Source organism: Ambystoma mexicanum, chromosome 13 (assembly GCF_040938575.1).
Source record: "Ambystoma mexicanum isolate Mex_15411 chromosome 13, UKY_AmexF1_1, whole genome shotgun sequence".
In the NCBI taxonomy this organism is placed as follows: Eukaryota; Metazoa; Chordata; class Amphibia; order Caudata; family Ambystomatidae; genus Ambystoma; species Ambystoma mexicanum.
The window spans coordinates 777,183,453-777,197,268 of NC_090938.1; the positions used below are offsets into that span (position 1 = coordinate 777,183,453).

General features: G+C 49.8%; 2 protein-coding genes across 2 annotated transcripts in view; both read left to right on the top strand.

The window, feature by feature from the left end:
* LOC138520576 (E3 ubiquitin-protein ligase TRIM39-like) overlaps window positions 1-1,704 on the top strand; it is a 36,534-nt gene extending 34,830 nt beyond the window's left edge. Inside the window, exons 5-6 of the mRNA XM_069632912.1 lie at window positions 1,557-1,577; window positions 1,680-1,704. Of these exons, the coding sequence (XP_069489013.1) occupies window positions 1,557-1,577; window positions 1,680-1,704 (46 nt within the window). The remainder of the gene's footprint in view (window positions 1-1,556; window positions 1,578-1,679) is intronic.
* Window positions 1-13,816, top strand: part of LOC138520575 (E3 ubiquitin-protein ligase TRIM39-like) — a 551,427-nt gene that overhangs the window by 458,283 nt on the left and 79,328 nt on the right. The gene's annotated exons all lie outside the window — the stretch shown is intronic.

Here is a 13,816-nt window from a genome sequence, read left to right on the forward strand (position 1 = left end):
GTGTGCTGAGGGTGTGGGTGGGGGGGTGTTATGGGTGTGTTGTGTGTGCGTGAGAATGTATGTGTGTTCGCATGAGAAAGGTGCAAACTTTTGGTATTTCGCACCTTTCTCATGCGAACGATTTGGCCGCGGTACTTTCAGCCCCTTTATCAGATATAGTGGCATGATCTGCCTGATCCAATAAAGAGGCTACATTACCTGTGATCTTAATGCCCTTTTCCCTGGTCCTTTACTGTGTGCTGAGAATGTTAAGCTCTGAGAAAGTGAGATCTGTGGGTGTGTGACCTCCCCTATGGGGTGCCGGGGAGGACAAGCCGAAACATGACAATTGGACACACAGGGTGGTGGGGTGCAGTGGTGGGAGCTGGAGGGGAGGCATTAGGGGAAGTGCAGGGAGTGGGGGTGCACTGCTGGAAGCTGGAGGGGAGGCATTGGGCGAAGGGCAGGGAGTGGGGTTGCAGTGGTGGGAGCTAGATGGGGGGGCATTAGGGGAAGAGCAGGGAGCGGGGGTGCATTGATGGGAGCTGGAGGGGAGGCGTTGAGGGAAGGGCAGGGAGTGGGGGTGCAGTGGTGGGAGCTGGAGGGGAGGCATTAGGGGAAGGGCAGGGAGTGGGGGTACAGTGGTGGGAGTTGGGGGAGGCATTAGGGGAAGGGCAGGGAGTGGTGGTGTAGTGGTGGGAGCTGGAGGGGAGGCATTAGGGGAAGGGCCGGGAGTGGTGGGAGCTGGGGGGGAGGCATTAGGGGAAGGGTAGGGAGTAGGGGTGCATAGTGGGACCTGGAGGGGAGGCATTAGGGGAAAGGCAGGGAGTGGGAGGTGCATTGGTGGGAGCTGGAGGGGAGGCATTGGGGCAGGCAGTGGGGGTGCAGTGGTGGGAGCTGGAGAGGAGGCATTGGGGAAGGGCAAGGAGTGGGGGTGCAGTGGTGGAAGCTAGAGGGGGCATTAGAGGAAAGGCAGGGAGTCGGGGTGCAGTGGCGGGAGCTGGAGGGGAGGCATTAGGGGAAGGGCAGGGAGTGGGGGTGCAGTGGTGGGAGCTGGAGGGGAGGCATTGGAAGGGCAGGGAGTGGGGGTGCAGTGGTGGGAGCTGGAGGGGAGGGATAAGGGGAAGGGCAGGGAGTGGGGGTGCAGGGGTGGGAGCTGGAGGGGAGACATTAGGGGAAGGGCAGAGAGTGGGGGTGCAGTGGTGTGAGCTGGAGGGGAGGCATTAGAGGAAGGGCAGGGAGTGGGGGTGCAGTGGTGGGTGCTGGAGAGGAGGCATTAGGGGAAGGGCAGGGAGTGGGGGTGCAGTGGTGGGAGGTGGAGGGGCGGCATTAGGGGAAGGGCAGGGAGTGGGGGGTGCAGTGGTGGGAGGTGGAGGGGAGGCATTAGGGGAAGGGCAGGGAGTGGGGGTGCAGTGGTGGGAGGTGGAGGGGCGGCATTAGGGGAAGGGCAGGGAGTGGGGGGTGCAGTGGTGGGAGGTGGAGGGGAGGCATTAGGGGAAGGGCAGGGAGTACTGGGTTATGTTTTACAGTAAAAACGTTTGGGATCTAATACATCACTTGTTTTTCTTTTATTACAGAAACATTTCCTGCAGAAATGGGTAAGTTCCATTAATGGTAATAAATATATTATATTTAACATACTTCAATGTCTCGCTGCTTTGTCTGATTTCACAAACCCTTAATTTTCTTCTTACTTTCAGATTGGAGATACGTGAAATCCTGTGAACGTGAGTACTTTTGATTTACAAATCCCAAACTAACCCTCCATGAGTCCTCCTGGATCTCAGGAGTCACTGTCAGGTGAGGCAGCTTGAGTCCCCTGCAGTGACACTCGGTCATAGGAAAGCAACATGAGTCACAGAGAGTCACCAGTAGGTGAGGCAGCTTGAGTCCCCTGCAGTGACACTCGGTCATAGGAAAGCAACATGAGTCACAGAGAGTCACCAGTAGGTGAGGCAGATTGAGGACCCTGCAGTGACACTCGGTCATAGGAAAGCAACATGAGTCACAGAGAGTCACCAGTAGGTGAGGCAGCTTGAGTCCCCTGCAGTGACACTCGGTCATAGGAAAGGAACATGAGTCACAGAGAGTCACCAGTAGGTGAGGCGGCATGAGGCTCCTGCAGTGACACTCGGTCATAGGAAAGGAACATGAGTCACAGAGTCACCTTCCTGTTTGAGGTGCCTGAGCACCACCAAACTGCCGCGGTTGAACCACCGGAGCTGGTTTCAATCTCGGCTCCTGGGCTAGCGGGCTCAATCCAACCAAAGCACATGGTCCAGGATAATGCATTTTCCTACACTCCAGGCCTCTTGTTGCCCGCACACGTGAGCAGAATATCAGCCCACCCATTAGCCAAAACCTGCATTAGTGTCACGTAAAGTAGGGCTGCGAGGGCTCCCCATATACAGGAACTGCCCTGTTCAGCCTCAGGTTCCCCTATACCTGCATCCCCTATCCCACAATATATAAAGCCTCTTTTATTATAAGGATTTTTTTGCAGATGTTTATTCTACTGTCAATAACTTATTTTTGAAGTCCCACGTCTAAGTGCTTGCATCTTACTTTCACCAATAGAGTACATGTACTCACACAATGGGCCTCATTCCAAGTCCGGCGGTAACCGTGCTGGAAAAACCGGCAGGTTGCCACCGGACCTGGAATGAATTACCTGCTCCAGACTTGCCGGATTTACCGGGGCATTACAGCCGCGGCGGTCCTGTAATTCCGGAGCCGCCATTCCGTTACTCCCCATTCCCATGGATTCCCATAGGACTCCATGGGAATGGGGAGTGTGGAAACACTGGCACCGTAATTAACGGTGCCAGTGTTTCCATTTCCGTCTGCAGGCGGGTGGCGTTACTCCCGCCAGACAACACCTGGCGGGAGTAACACCACCCACCTGCAGGACTCATAGTTTACCGGTCCGGAAACAACGGCCCAATATCTTCTTCCATTGATTTTATCCTAATTGATTTGAAAAAGAACAAGCATTGGCAATGCCAACAGTTTGGGTTTTGAGTCAGCAAAGTCACTTGTGGTGTGAGTACCTGAGCGTCTAACAGCAGTGCTTGGCAAATGCCTAATACTTGTACACAAGCCAAAACTGCTGGCTTTGCCAATGTTTGTTTTTACCAGGACTTCAGTGAAGGACACAGATAGTGCTTATAAATCGAGTGGTTGAAAGGAGACCCTGTTCCGACATTTTGATTACACCAATAGAGCATTGGCAGCTGCAACATCTGTTTCTCAGCTGTGTGCCCACAATCTTTGGGAGCTGGCATAGGCTGGTGTAGGCAAGTGTGTTTTGGCAGCATTCTGGATGTGCTGCGGCTGAATGGGACAGAACTTCTACTGAGTAAGCAGTGATTAAAGGACCTAAAGACCCTGGGTTCCGTAATGGTGAGGCTCCATGAGGCTGAGAGGAATTTATAATTAAGGTCGATTTATTTTGTATAAATGTAGAATCCCTGGGCGTGAATTATTTAATTCCATGATCTGCAGCGGTTCGTTTAATGGGCTCTTTTCTAAGGCCATTTCACTGGGCGCGCGGCCGTGCTCAGCTTTCCCTCAGGGTAACCTATAGCTGCAGATTTGTCTGTGGGGACTGCGACTGTTCCCAAGTGCGAGGGTTCGTGCCCAACCTCGCACGCCCACTAGACAATTGCTGTTATTATCACACAAGGAAAAGCGGCCTGAAAGTATCGACCTCAGAAGGGTGAAAGACAGAGTCTGTCCGGCTGCCAGGATCCCGAACGTGCAACCGCAGGTTTATCAATCTTACACATTCGGTTTCGCACATCACCTTCCATGCACGCGGGGCACCAAAAAACTGCACCGTTTTAACAATTCAAGTGGGCAGCATTTCGTGTCATCGTTTTTAGTTCTTCTCTGCCATTACAGAACGGTTGCAGACTGCAGCCATATGCAAATTAAGCTTGGACCTATCCCAGAGCAGCGCATGTCACGTCCTATCGGCATGCAAACACACGTTACCCTACGCTTGCTGCCCTCTACCACTGTCTTTGTTGTCGCGTAACACTGACCTGCTCTGCAGTTAATTGGATGGTTTGTTGGTGTGGAGCCCACCAGGCCCATTTCCAATGTGGCTACCTGGAAACCCAGACTTACAGCCCTATAGTTACCAGAAGCACCAGAAGGCAATGTGATGCAGAATGGAAAGCAAAGGCTTCCTTTAACATCCCAAAAATATTGGTCCTCGCATCTGTTCCTTGCATTGAATTGCTCTTTAAAAAGGCCCTGGCAATGCCAACAGTGTTGCCACTTTTATAGGCAATAGATAGGCATTTGCCAGGCACTGCCATCATATGCACAGACATTCACACCATTTGCCCGCTGTTGCAGTCTTATGATCTTGTAGTACCGTTATGGCAATCCCTGGCAAATGCCCATCCCATGCTTACACACACATCAAAACTGTTGGCCTTGCCAATGCTTGTCCACGAGCATGGAGGGGGAGTCGGGATCTCAAGGGTTGGGGAGGGCTCCTAAGGCTTGAAGTGAAGGTGCGGCAGTAAAGGGATTTGACAAAAAAGCAGGGTTTGGGCAAACAGCTGGTGGCTGATTTGGGCCGAATCTAAAAGCTCTGCAAATAGTTTTTACACATAGCCGGCCAGGTAGCTCGACAAGTCAAGCTCATGCTGTTGTTAGATCAACCCCACGGATCTTTCTCCTTCAGAAACGGATGCCTGTGAAAAAAAGAAGGAACTCATTAATGTGCCCATTCCCTGGGCTTGACCCCACCAAACTACCACCTCACAGTCAGTGGGTGTCGGCTGCCCCCTCCAGACTGAATACGTTACTTTTAGACTCTTCTGTCACCAGCAAGGCACCGCACATTACCTAGATGTGTGCTTTTGTCCCTGGGAGGCACCAGGCATTACCTATATTTTTGTTTGTGGCACAGTGGTTGTACACCATAACAACTGACATAAAATCAATAATTGCTCCCATAGCCAAGCAGAGCTGCACGAGATAGCAGACCAGTGTGATGTGTGGTCTATTAGCTCAGAAACCACTATGTAATGTTTGCCATTGGTGTTTTAATACTGCCATGGGCACCGAGTTACGGTGAACTGTTACTTTCCCCCAGGATGCTTATTTGCACCGTCACGCCCTCTACCCCACACTCTTGATCAGTTGAACTTGCGGGGAGGACATGAGAGAGCACGTAAAGTTCGGACCTTGCCATAAAACGTTACCTTCCAGGAAAGCCTACAAACCCAGCCCTCCTATTGCAACCGACTTATCTGTCACTTCATGCGGTGGCGGCAATAAGCTCACTGGTATGTAGACCTTCTCGCCCCTCTCCTCATCCGGGAGCATGCACCACTTCCCCTGGCTTTTGATCAGAAAGGCCCGGGGCATGGTTGCGCTATGCAGAGCTCTGTGCTCCTTCGCGCGCCACCACTGGAACGTTGATTTGGACCCGGGCCCTTGATTTAATTACAGCCCGTGATGTATGGCAGCCTGCCTTAGCCACGTGAGTGACTTACTTGGGGTGGGCACAATGATGAGGAAAAGCTCAGATGACAGTGCCAGCCAGGACCAGCGACACCCAATGCGTTCTGCACTCTCCTCACTGGTGGCATACCCAGGCCCGATTCTGGGCCCGGGTGCCATTGACTTTGGGTGGGCGCTATTGGTCTGGAACTGTTACCTGACGACCCCCCCTCCCGACATCACATGACATCACACACACACACTACTACTCACTTTCCTTAGCTTGAGGCGAGTCTCTCTCTAGGCTCCCTCGAAAACCACACGCTGTCGCGGAGGCCGGCACCAGCCTGTTCAGTCTCAGTCAGCACGTGTCGCTGCCTGGCTGCTCCACTTCCCTCTGGACAAACGCAGGCTGCGCAGCAGTGCACTGCACAGGGGCAACCAAATGCTCAGGCGCGCGGTACTCAGCGAGCAGAAGTACTTTTAGCCTGCAGTCTGCAGAACGTGTACTTTTGCACACTGACGGCTGCAGCCTGCAGAATTATATCCACACGCTGCATGCAACTGCAGACAGTGGCAGAGACGCAGTGCACTGTGCACAACACTTACATATTCTTCGGGGATAAATGCCATTATATACCCCCACTTAAAATTGTGGGGGGGATTTGTCCCCCCCCTGTGCCTCCCACGTCCTACGCCCATGCTTGCCAGCTCCTTACATGTGAGGTGGTTAGCAAGGCTGTTGCTATGCCGTAAATCCTGACTTTGCAGGAGTGGCGGCCAGCCCCTTACATGTGAGGTGGTTAGCAAGGCTGTTGCTATGCCGTAAATCCTGACTTTGCAGGAGTGGCAGACTTGATATATTGCTGCCACTCTCGGATTACATCAGATTCCATTTCTTCATGGAAAAGTGTCACTCTACTGAGACACGGCACTTTTCCATTTTAACATGCACATCTGAATCAGGCCCAGAGACACATCACCTTTCCATTTTAACATGCACATCTGAATCAGGCCCAGAGACACAGCACCTTTCCATTTTAACATGCACCTCTGAATCAGGCCCAGAGACACAGCACTTTTCCATTTTAACATGCACATCTGAATCAGGCCCAGAGACACAGCACTTTTCCATTTTAACATGCACCTATGAATCAGGCCCACTTCTGCAATGTAACTAGCAGGAAAGCGATGCTGCGGTTGATTAAGGCCTCTGCACTGCAAGTGGCTTGTGAATCTAATTCGAGATCAGTGATCAAGCAAACAGCCTTATTAATATTACCTGGATTCCAACTCACCCTTGGTTTATAGTCGTGTTGCTGATGGGGTCACTATCATGAGCCGGCTCAGTGTAATCTATATAGGAGAAGAGGGGAACGTGGTCACTTTCTGTTCTTGTTAAGACCTTCATATTTGGGTACATGTTGATGTTTACAAAGACATACTCGATAATTGATGCACTATTGTCAGTCACTCTGGTATATCACTCTGGCGATACACCTGCGCAAAGACCGTTTAGCATGATAAAGCCTTGGGAGTAAATCATAAATGTTGATGATTAATAGAGAAGTTGTATGGCCACACTTCGGGGCCCAATTAATAATAGCAGCAAGCACTGAGTCGCCTGAAGTGCTGATCTTGGTGATTTGGTAAGTATTATCAACACTAATGATCAATCGTCCTTTTGGTCGCTCTTGAGTCCCCTTGTAGCCATAGTTTGAATGGAATGGCGGCTGCCGATTTCCAAGTTATCCTGGAGCCAGGTTTCCTGTAATGCCAATACACAAAAATTGGGGAGGTTATCTAATAAACCTTCAGGTTCAGTGAAATGGGAGAAGCCTCAGGTGTTCCAGAACAAAATGGTAAAAGTGCGGCTAGGATCTATATGGATTTTGTGGTTGTAGAATTGAAAGTAACCACTGTCAGCTGGCAACAGCCGACCCTCTTTCTCTTCCAAGGGAGAGTGAACACCAACATGTCTTAACTCAAAAACATCAATGGCGACAGTAATAGCGTTGCCTTGTCAGCTGGGAGATAGTGTTGATTGATTAAGTTTGACCCCCATAGGTTGGATGTTGAGGAGTCTAGTTGAAAGCAAAGGAACAGGTCTACTAGTTTTCAGTACTCCCCTATCTAGATTCAACATGGCTGAACCCAAGAGCATCAATGGTGACGGTAATAGCATTGTGTTATAATTAAAGATGATGCGTACAACAAGCACCTGTACGTTCATGGCACCCCATCCGGCAAGCTAATGATCTCCAACTGCCACTCATCGAACACCAGCACGTCACACACGCACCACATTCCAGGATTCTATCACTTGAACCCACCAAGACCCAATACAACACCTCTCCCCCCGTAAAGGGCCAACAAACCCAATACACCACTTCTCCCCCCGTAAAGGTCAGCAAACTTAAGACAACAATACAACACTTCTTCCCCCGTAACCTCACAGCGGAGAACATCAACCAACCTCACCACGAGACACTTAACTAAACTCCATACTTGACACCTAACGTGTGGCCAACACATAAAAGAGCAAGTACCTCCGCAATCACCCGCAAGAACCCGTACCTCTAAGGCAACTATCAAATCTACCCTACTATACCGCAGTCCGACCAAAATTAACTTCAACGCGGACCCTTAATCTGGCACTCCACCTACACAGGCACACATGAACTCCACTACTAACCAACAACCAACCCACCAAACTTCCATAGACACTGCTATCCCTACCTTCCTACCAAAAGGAACAAAACACCATAAAACCCAACAAGGAACACCATAACAGGACCAAAAACCCTCAAGGTCTAAAAACAATAAAACGAACATCCACCGGTCCCAAGCTGCCACACCTAACATCCCAACAATAGTGACAAAACTAACTTACCGAACCCCCAGTGCACGAACCTTCTTCCGCCCCAAGCTGCCCCTCGAGGCCTCAAGCCTGCCACGCTTGAGCACAAACAAGCTCCAAACCTGAGCAACAAGCACAATAGCCCAAAATGGTCCCACGTTCCACAAACTCCTAGCAGAAAAACACCACTAGGCCAAACTAAACACCATAAAAGAGACAGCCACATTCTCCATTACCCAGATACAACCCCCTACTTGATAAAACAACAACATCCGCTACCACCACCTACTACCTCCAGCTACCACGTGACCCCAGGTCACAGTCTCCCGTAACCCAGCTCCTAACATGACCCCAAGTCACAGCCTCTAACATGACCCCAAGTCACAGCCTCTAACATGACCCCAAGGCACAGCCTCTAACGCTATGGCACCAAACCATTGCCAAAAAGTGCACGTTAACCCCTGCACAACGAGTTACCAACATTGTACCAACATTGCAACCCAGAACATTGACAACACCACACCCACAAGACAAAAATACCATGGGTTCACCTCCCCAAATCCAAGGGTCACGCAAAACAGGACCCGGCCGGTATCCTACCACGCCCCAAGGAACACAGCCTAACCACAACTCAACACCATGAGCCCTAAACACATACGAGGCCACACGCACACACTCATGTGAATAATTAACAACTCAACATTGAACCGCCCGGCTTTCAATGCACCCGCTGTTATTTGTATGCACGACCTCACAACACGCATACAACCGCGCATACAAACACACATGCAACCACCATACAACTGTGCATACAAACACGCATGCAACCACCAAGACACACACTGTGACCACAAATGGTTGCAATAAAATGTCCCAATTCTTGAAACGGGGAAAACACTGCAAAATCGCGCAGAAATTACTCCCGCCTCCCCCCGCCCCCCCCAACCCTGAAGAGAGTGGCGAGAGTCACACCATCTTGAGGAACAACAACCCACCCTCAAGTCCGTCCCACCTGCAAGGGAAAATAATGTAACACAACACATCATAAAACTTTAAAACATACATGGATACTCCTTCCCGGAACATTCCAAACACAGTAATTACATAATAAGAAGGGCCACAACATGAACACTCGTACTACACGCACACCGCACAGGCCCGACGCTAACAATACATTACTAAGAGGCCAATTAAGTTGCCTGCCATTGGTTGGCTGTAGAGGGTCTAGAAGAAAGCAAAGGAACAGGTCTACTGGATTTCAGTACCCCCCTCTCTAGATTCAGGCCACACTTTCTAGATGGAGCTTTAACAATAGAACAGTCATGACCTAATTGCCCCAAAATCTGCATCACGTGACGTGACAAAATCTAGTCCAGCGGGATTGTGAAAATAAACTATCACGCTAGCATAGTACGAGTCTTCTAGGAGGTCAACAATCGCGATGTCCTCGGTTTGTAGACACCGCGGAGGAATGATGTCATGAACTAAATGGAAGAGGGTTGTTCGATTTAGATAATAGTTCCGACGACATAAACAAGGCTCTGTACTTTGAGGGCCAAGCAGTCAGCATCTGAATTAGAATGAGGGTGGTAGAGGCCCCTCTTCCCATTTACTGATTTAGCGCCTCCATTTTCCTCATGGACGGATATTAGGTGGAGCCGTTAGGGTGCGTGTCCGAAGCAATGGCGTTAGATGTTATCCCATGATTGTCCTCTGGAAAAGGGTTTCCCAAATCTTCCAGAATGTGGGAATCTTCGGGTAATGGTTGGCACTTAATAGTTTCTGTAGTCTGTATAAATGGGCCAGTGCTTTTAGGGTGAATAGGAGTTCCTGCCGATGTTGTCTTTATTTCTTGAGGCACCTCTAGCGGAAAGAGTATTGGACTCAGCAGCTGGAACCCTTTTGATGTAGTTTTGTTTTTTAGTAGCATGTTAAGCGGAGACTTTGGTCTTATTTCCTTCTAATGGTAGAGTGCCATATGAACCCTTATCATTGATCACAAGGGTAGTAACTCTGGAGCTTGAATTAATCAAGCCAGGCGTGTTGCTCAGGCTGGATTGCCAATAAAATCAGCCTGTTTAGTATGAGCCTTTTTCTTGTGCGCCTTCTATTTGCTCTCTTTACTATTCTTTATTTATTTGTTAGCAGGTACATTAGTGATTGAGCCCTCCTTTGACTCATTGTTGTCGATGATCACACAGTTATCCAAGCTTAAGGACCAAGCGCAGTCGCCTCCCACATTGAACGATTGCAGGAGTCATTGACCATGAGCTTCTGTGGAATCCTCCTGCATTTACCAGGTGTAAATAGCAGGCAGAGTCCATAGGGCATCCATTGGTTTAATGCCAGCATGGAATTGTGTGCTGGTATTAAACCGTGTGCTGTTTTGGGCTGGAGAAAGGATATATGATGGACAGTGTTCTTCTGTTCAGTGCCCCAGTCTCCTCAAAACAAAAAGAAAATCCCACACATTGGTAAAAAGACAGGATTTCATGTGTAATGCCTGTTTTAACACTTATTCCCCATGCAGGGTTTTGCAAAATGACCAGCTGTCTTTCTTCCCTACTCTCTCTCTCGCTTTCATTCTCTTTGTCATCCCTTTTTAATGCCTCTTTCCAACTTTTCCCTCGCTGCTTTTTCTTGATGTCCATATTCTCCCATCACTCGCTCTCATTTATCTGTCTCTCATCTCTGATTGTTTCACCCAGTCTCTCATCTCTGCTTGTCTCTCCCGGTCTCTCTGTCCCTCATCTCTACTTGTTTCTTCCGGTAGCTGATTTCTGCTCATTTTTCCCAGTCTCTCATCTCTACTTGTTTCTCCCAGTTGCTCATCTCTGCTTGTTTCTCCCAGTCTCTCTGTCTCTCATCTCTGCTTGTTTCTCCCGGTTTGTCTGTCTCTCATCTCTGCTTGTTTCTCCTTGTCTCTCATCTCTACTTGTTTCTCCCAGTTGCTCATCTCTGCTTGTTTCTCCCAGTCTCTCTGTCTCTCATCTCTGCTTGTTTCCTCCGGTTTTTCTGTCTCTCATCTCTACTTGTTTCTCCTTGTCTCTCATCTCTACTTGTTTCTCCCGGTTGCTCATCTCTGCTTCTTTCTCCCAGTCTCTCTGTCTCTCATCTCTGCTTGTTTCACCCATTCTCTCTGTCTCTCTTCTCTGCTTGTTTCTCCCATTCTCTATTTCTCATTTATCTGCTTTTTTCTCCTGGTCTCTCTGTCTCTCATCTCTACTTGTTTATCCCTGTCTCTCATCTTTACTTGTGTCTCCCTGTTTCTCATCACTTCTTGCATTGCCCGGTCTCTCATCACTGCTTGCTTCTCCCAATCTCTCTGTCTCTCATCTCTACTTGTTTCTCCCTGTCTCTCATCTCTGCTCGTTTCTCCTGGTCTCTCTGTCTCTCGTCTCTGCTTGTTTCTCCCGGTCTCTCTGTCTCTCATCTCTGCTTGTTTCTCCCGGTCTCTCTGTCTCTCATCTCTGCTTGTGTCTCCCGGTCTCTCTGTCTCTCATCTCCACTTGTTTCTCCCTGTCTCTCATCTCTGCTTGTTTCTCCTGGTCTCTCTGTCTCTCATCTCTGCATGTTTCTCCCTCTCTCTCATCTCTGCTTGTTTCTCCCGGTCTCTCTGTGTCATCTCTGCTTGTTTCTCCTGGTCTCTCTGTCTCTTATCTCTGCTTATTTCTACCGGTCTCTCTGTCTCTCAGCTCTACTTGTTTCTCCCTGTCTCTCAGCTCTGCTTGTTTCTCCGGGTCTCTCTGTCTCTCATCTCTGCTTGTTTCTCCCTGTCTCTCAGCTCTGCTTGTTTCTCCCAGTCTCTCTGTCTCTCATTGCTGCTTGTTGCTCCCGGTCTCTCTGTCTCTCATCGCTGCTTGTAGCTTCCTGTCTCTCCTGTGCCTCTTCCTCTTGTTCCTCCTATTACTTTGTTTATCCTACCCTCCTCTATTTCCATTTTGTCTGCTTCTTTCTCCCTGTGTCTGTCTCTCCTCTGCCTCTTCCCTGCCTCTCTCCTCTCCTCTCTGGCTCCCCATCTCTCTTCTCTGCATTTTGCTCTTGGTCCCCCTTTTACTACCTCTCTCATAGATGCCTTTCTCTCCACTCTGCCTCGGTGTCTCCTCTCTGCCTCGTGCTCATGTGCCTTTCATCTCCCTCTCTTTCCTATCTGCCTCTCTCTCTCCACTCTGCCTGCTTCTTCCTCTCTGTCCTCGTTGCCTGCTTCTTTCTCTCTCTCTCTTCCACTCACTCTTTCTCTTCACATTTCCCTCACTCTCCCTGCTTATCTGTTTCTTTGTACTCTGTCTCCTGCTGTTTCTCTCATTCTTACCTCAGTGTATTTTGTTCTGTTTCTTCCTCTCCCCGTTCTTGTTTGTTTTTTGTTTTGTTTGTTTTATTTGCTTATATAGCACGCTGAACCCGAAGGTATCTGGGAGCTTTACTTGGGGTACATAGTTACAATTGTTATACAAGAAACAGTAAGAGATACAGTGCTGGTCTTTCTCCAGCATGGGGTCTGGCATGGATTCACATGCTCATGAATATTCCCCGTCGTCAGGCTGGGAATTCTCAGTAAAGAAAAAATCAGTTTCAGTTTCGTTTCTGAACTGTCTTTCTACTATTAACCAATCACTGGTCTCTGGGTCATACTGCCCCCAGCCAATGACTGCCCTCTACCTAAGCCCCTCCTCTGGCAGCCATCTTCAGATTTTTACTGCACGTTCATGTGTTGGGAGTCCCCGTGCTGTAACTCTCGAGCTTTTACTGCGTATTGCGTTTTTTCAAAGAGTTTACTCTTATTTTTTCGGTCAATTCGAGCCTCAAGCTCCACCGATTCTTCTTCCGATCAACAGGGACCCGTTTCGGAAATTTCTACGCCCCTCAAGGGTGGATTTTTGTCGAATTACACTTCTTGGAGGATTCCAGAAGACCTTTGAGGCCTACCCCGATTCGGACATGGCCCAGGACAAAGGAGATTCGACGCCTACTGGATCCAAACTGTTTAGGAACTGCCCAGGATGTGGACTGCAGAACGTCTTTAAGGAGGACGAGCACTCCCGGTGCCTCTACTGCCTACACGCCGACAAGTCGCACGCGGAGGAGGACTGTGCGTTCTGCAAGAACATGTCCATCCGGACCATGAAGGACCATCGTAAACGACTTGCTGACTGGCTGGAGGCGAAGTGCCCAGCAGCAGGTGAGAAGAAGAAGTCCGAGCGGTCCTCTAAGACCTTTGAGGGCGCTCCGGTGACGGGGGCCCAACAAAAGGCAAAGCACTGCAAGTCCGCGGGCACCGGGAGCGCCGTTGGTTCGGGCTCCTCGGCTGCCAGGCAGTGCGCGATGTCACCGACGCCATCATCCACGAGCCAACGCTCTGGCTCGGTGAAAAGGAAGTCAGAGAACCCAGGTAAGCTTCGGGAGAAGCCCCGGTCGATCCCGACAGAGAAAGCTAAGGGGGGGTGAGGGGGTGACCCTCCCCGTAAGGTGAAGGCCTCAGACGCGCCCAAGGTCGTGAAGGCCATGATTCACCCG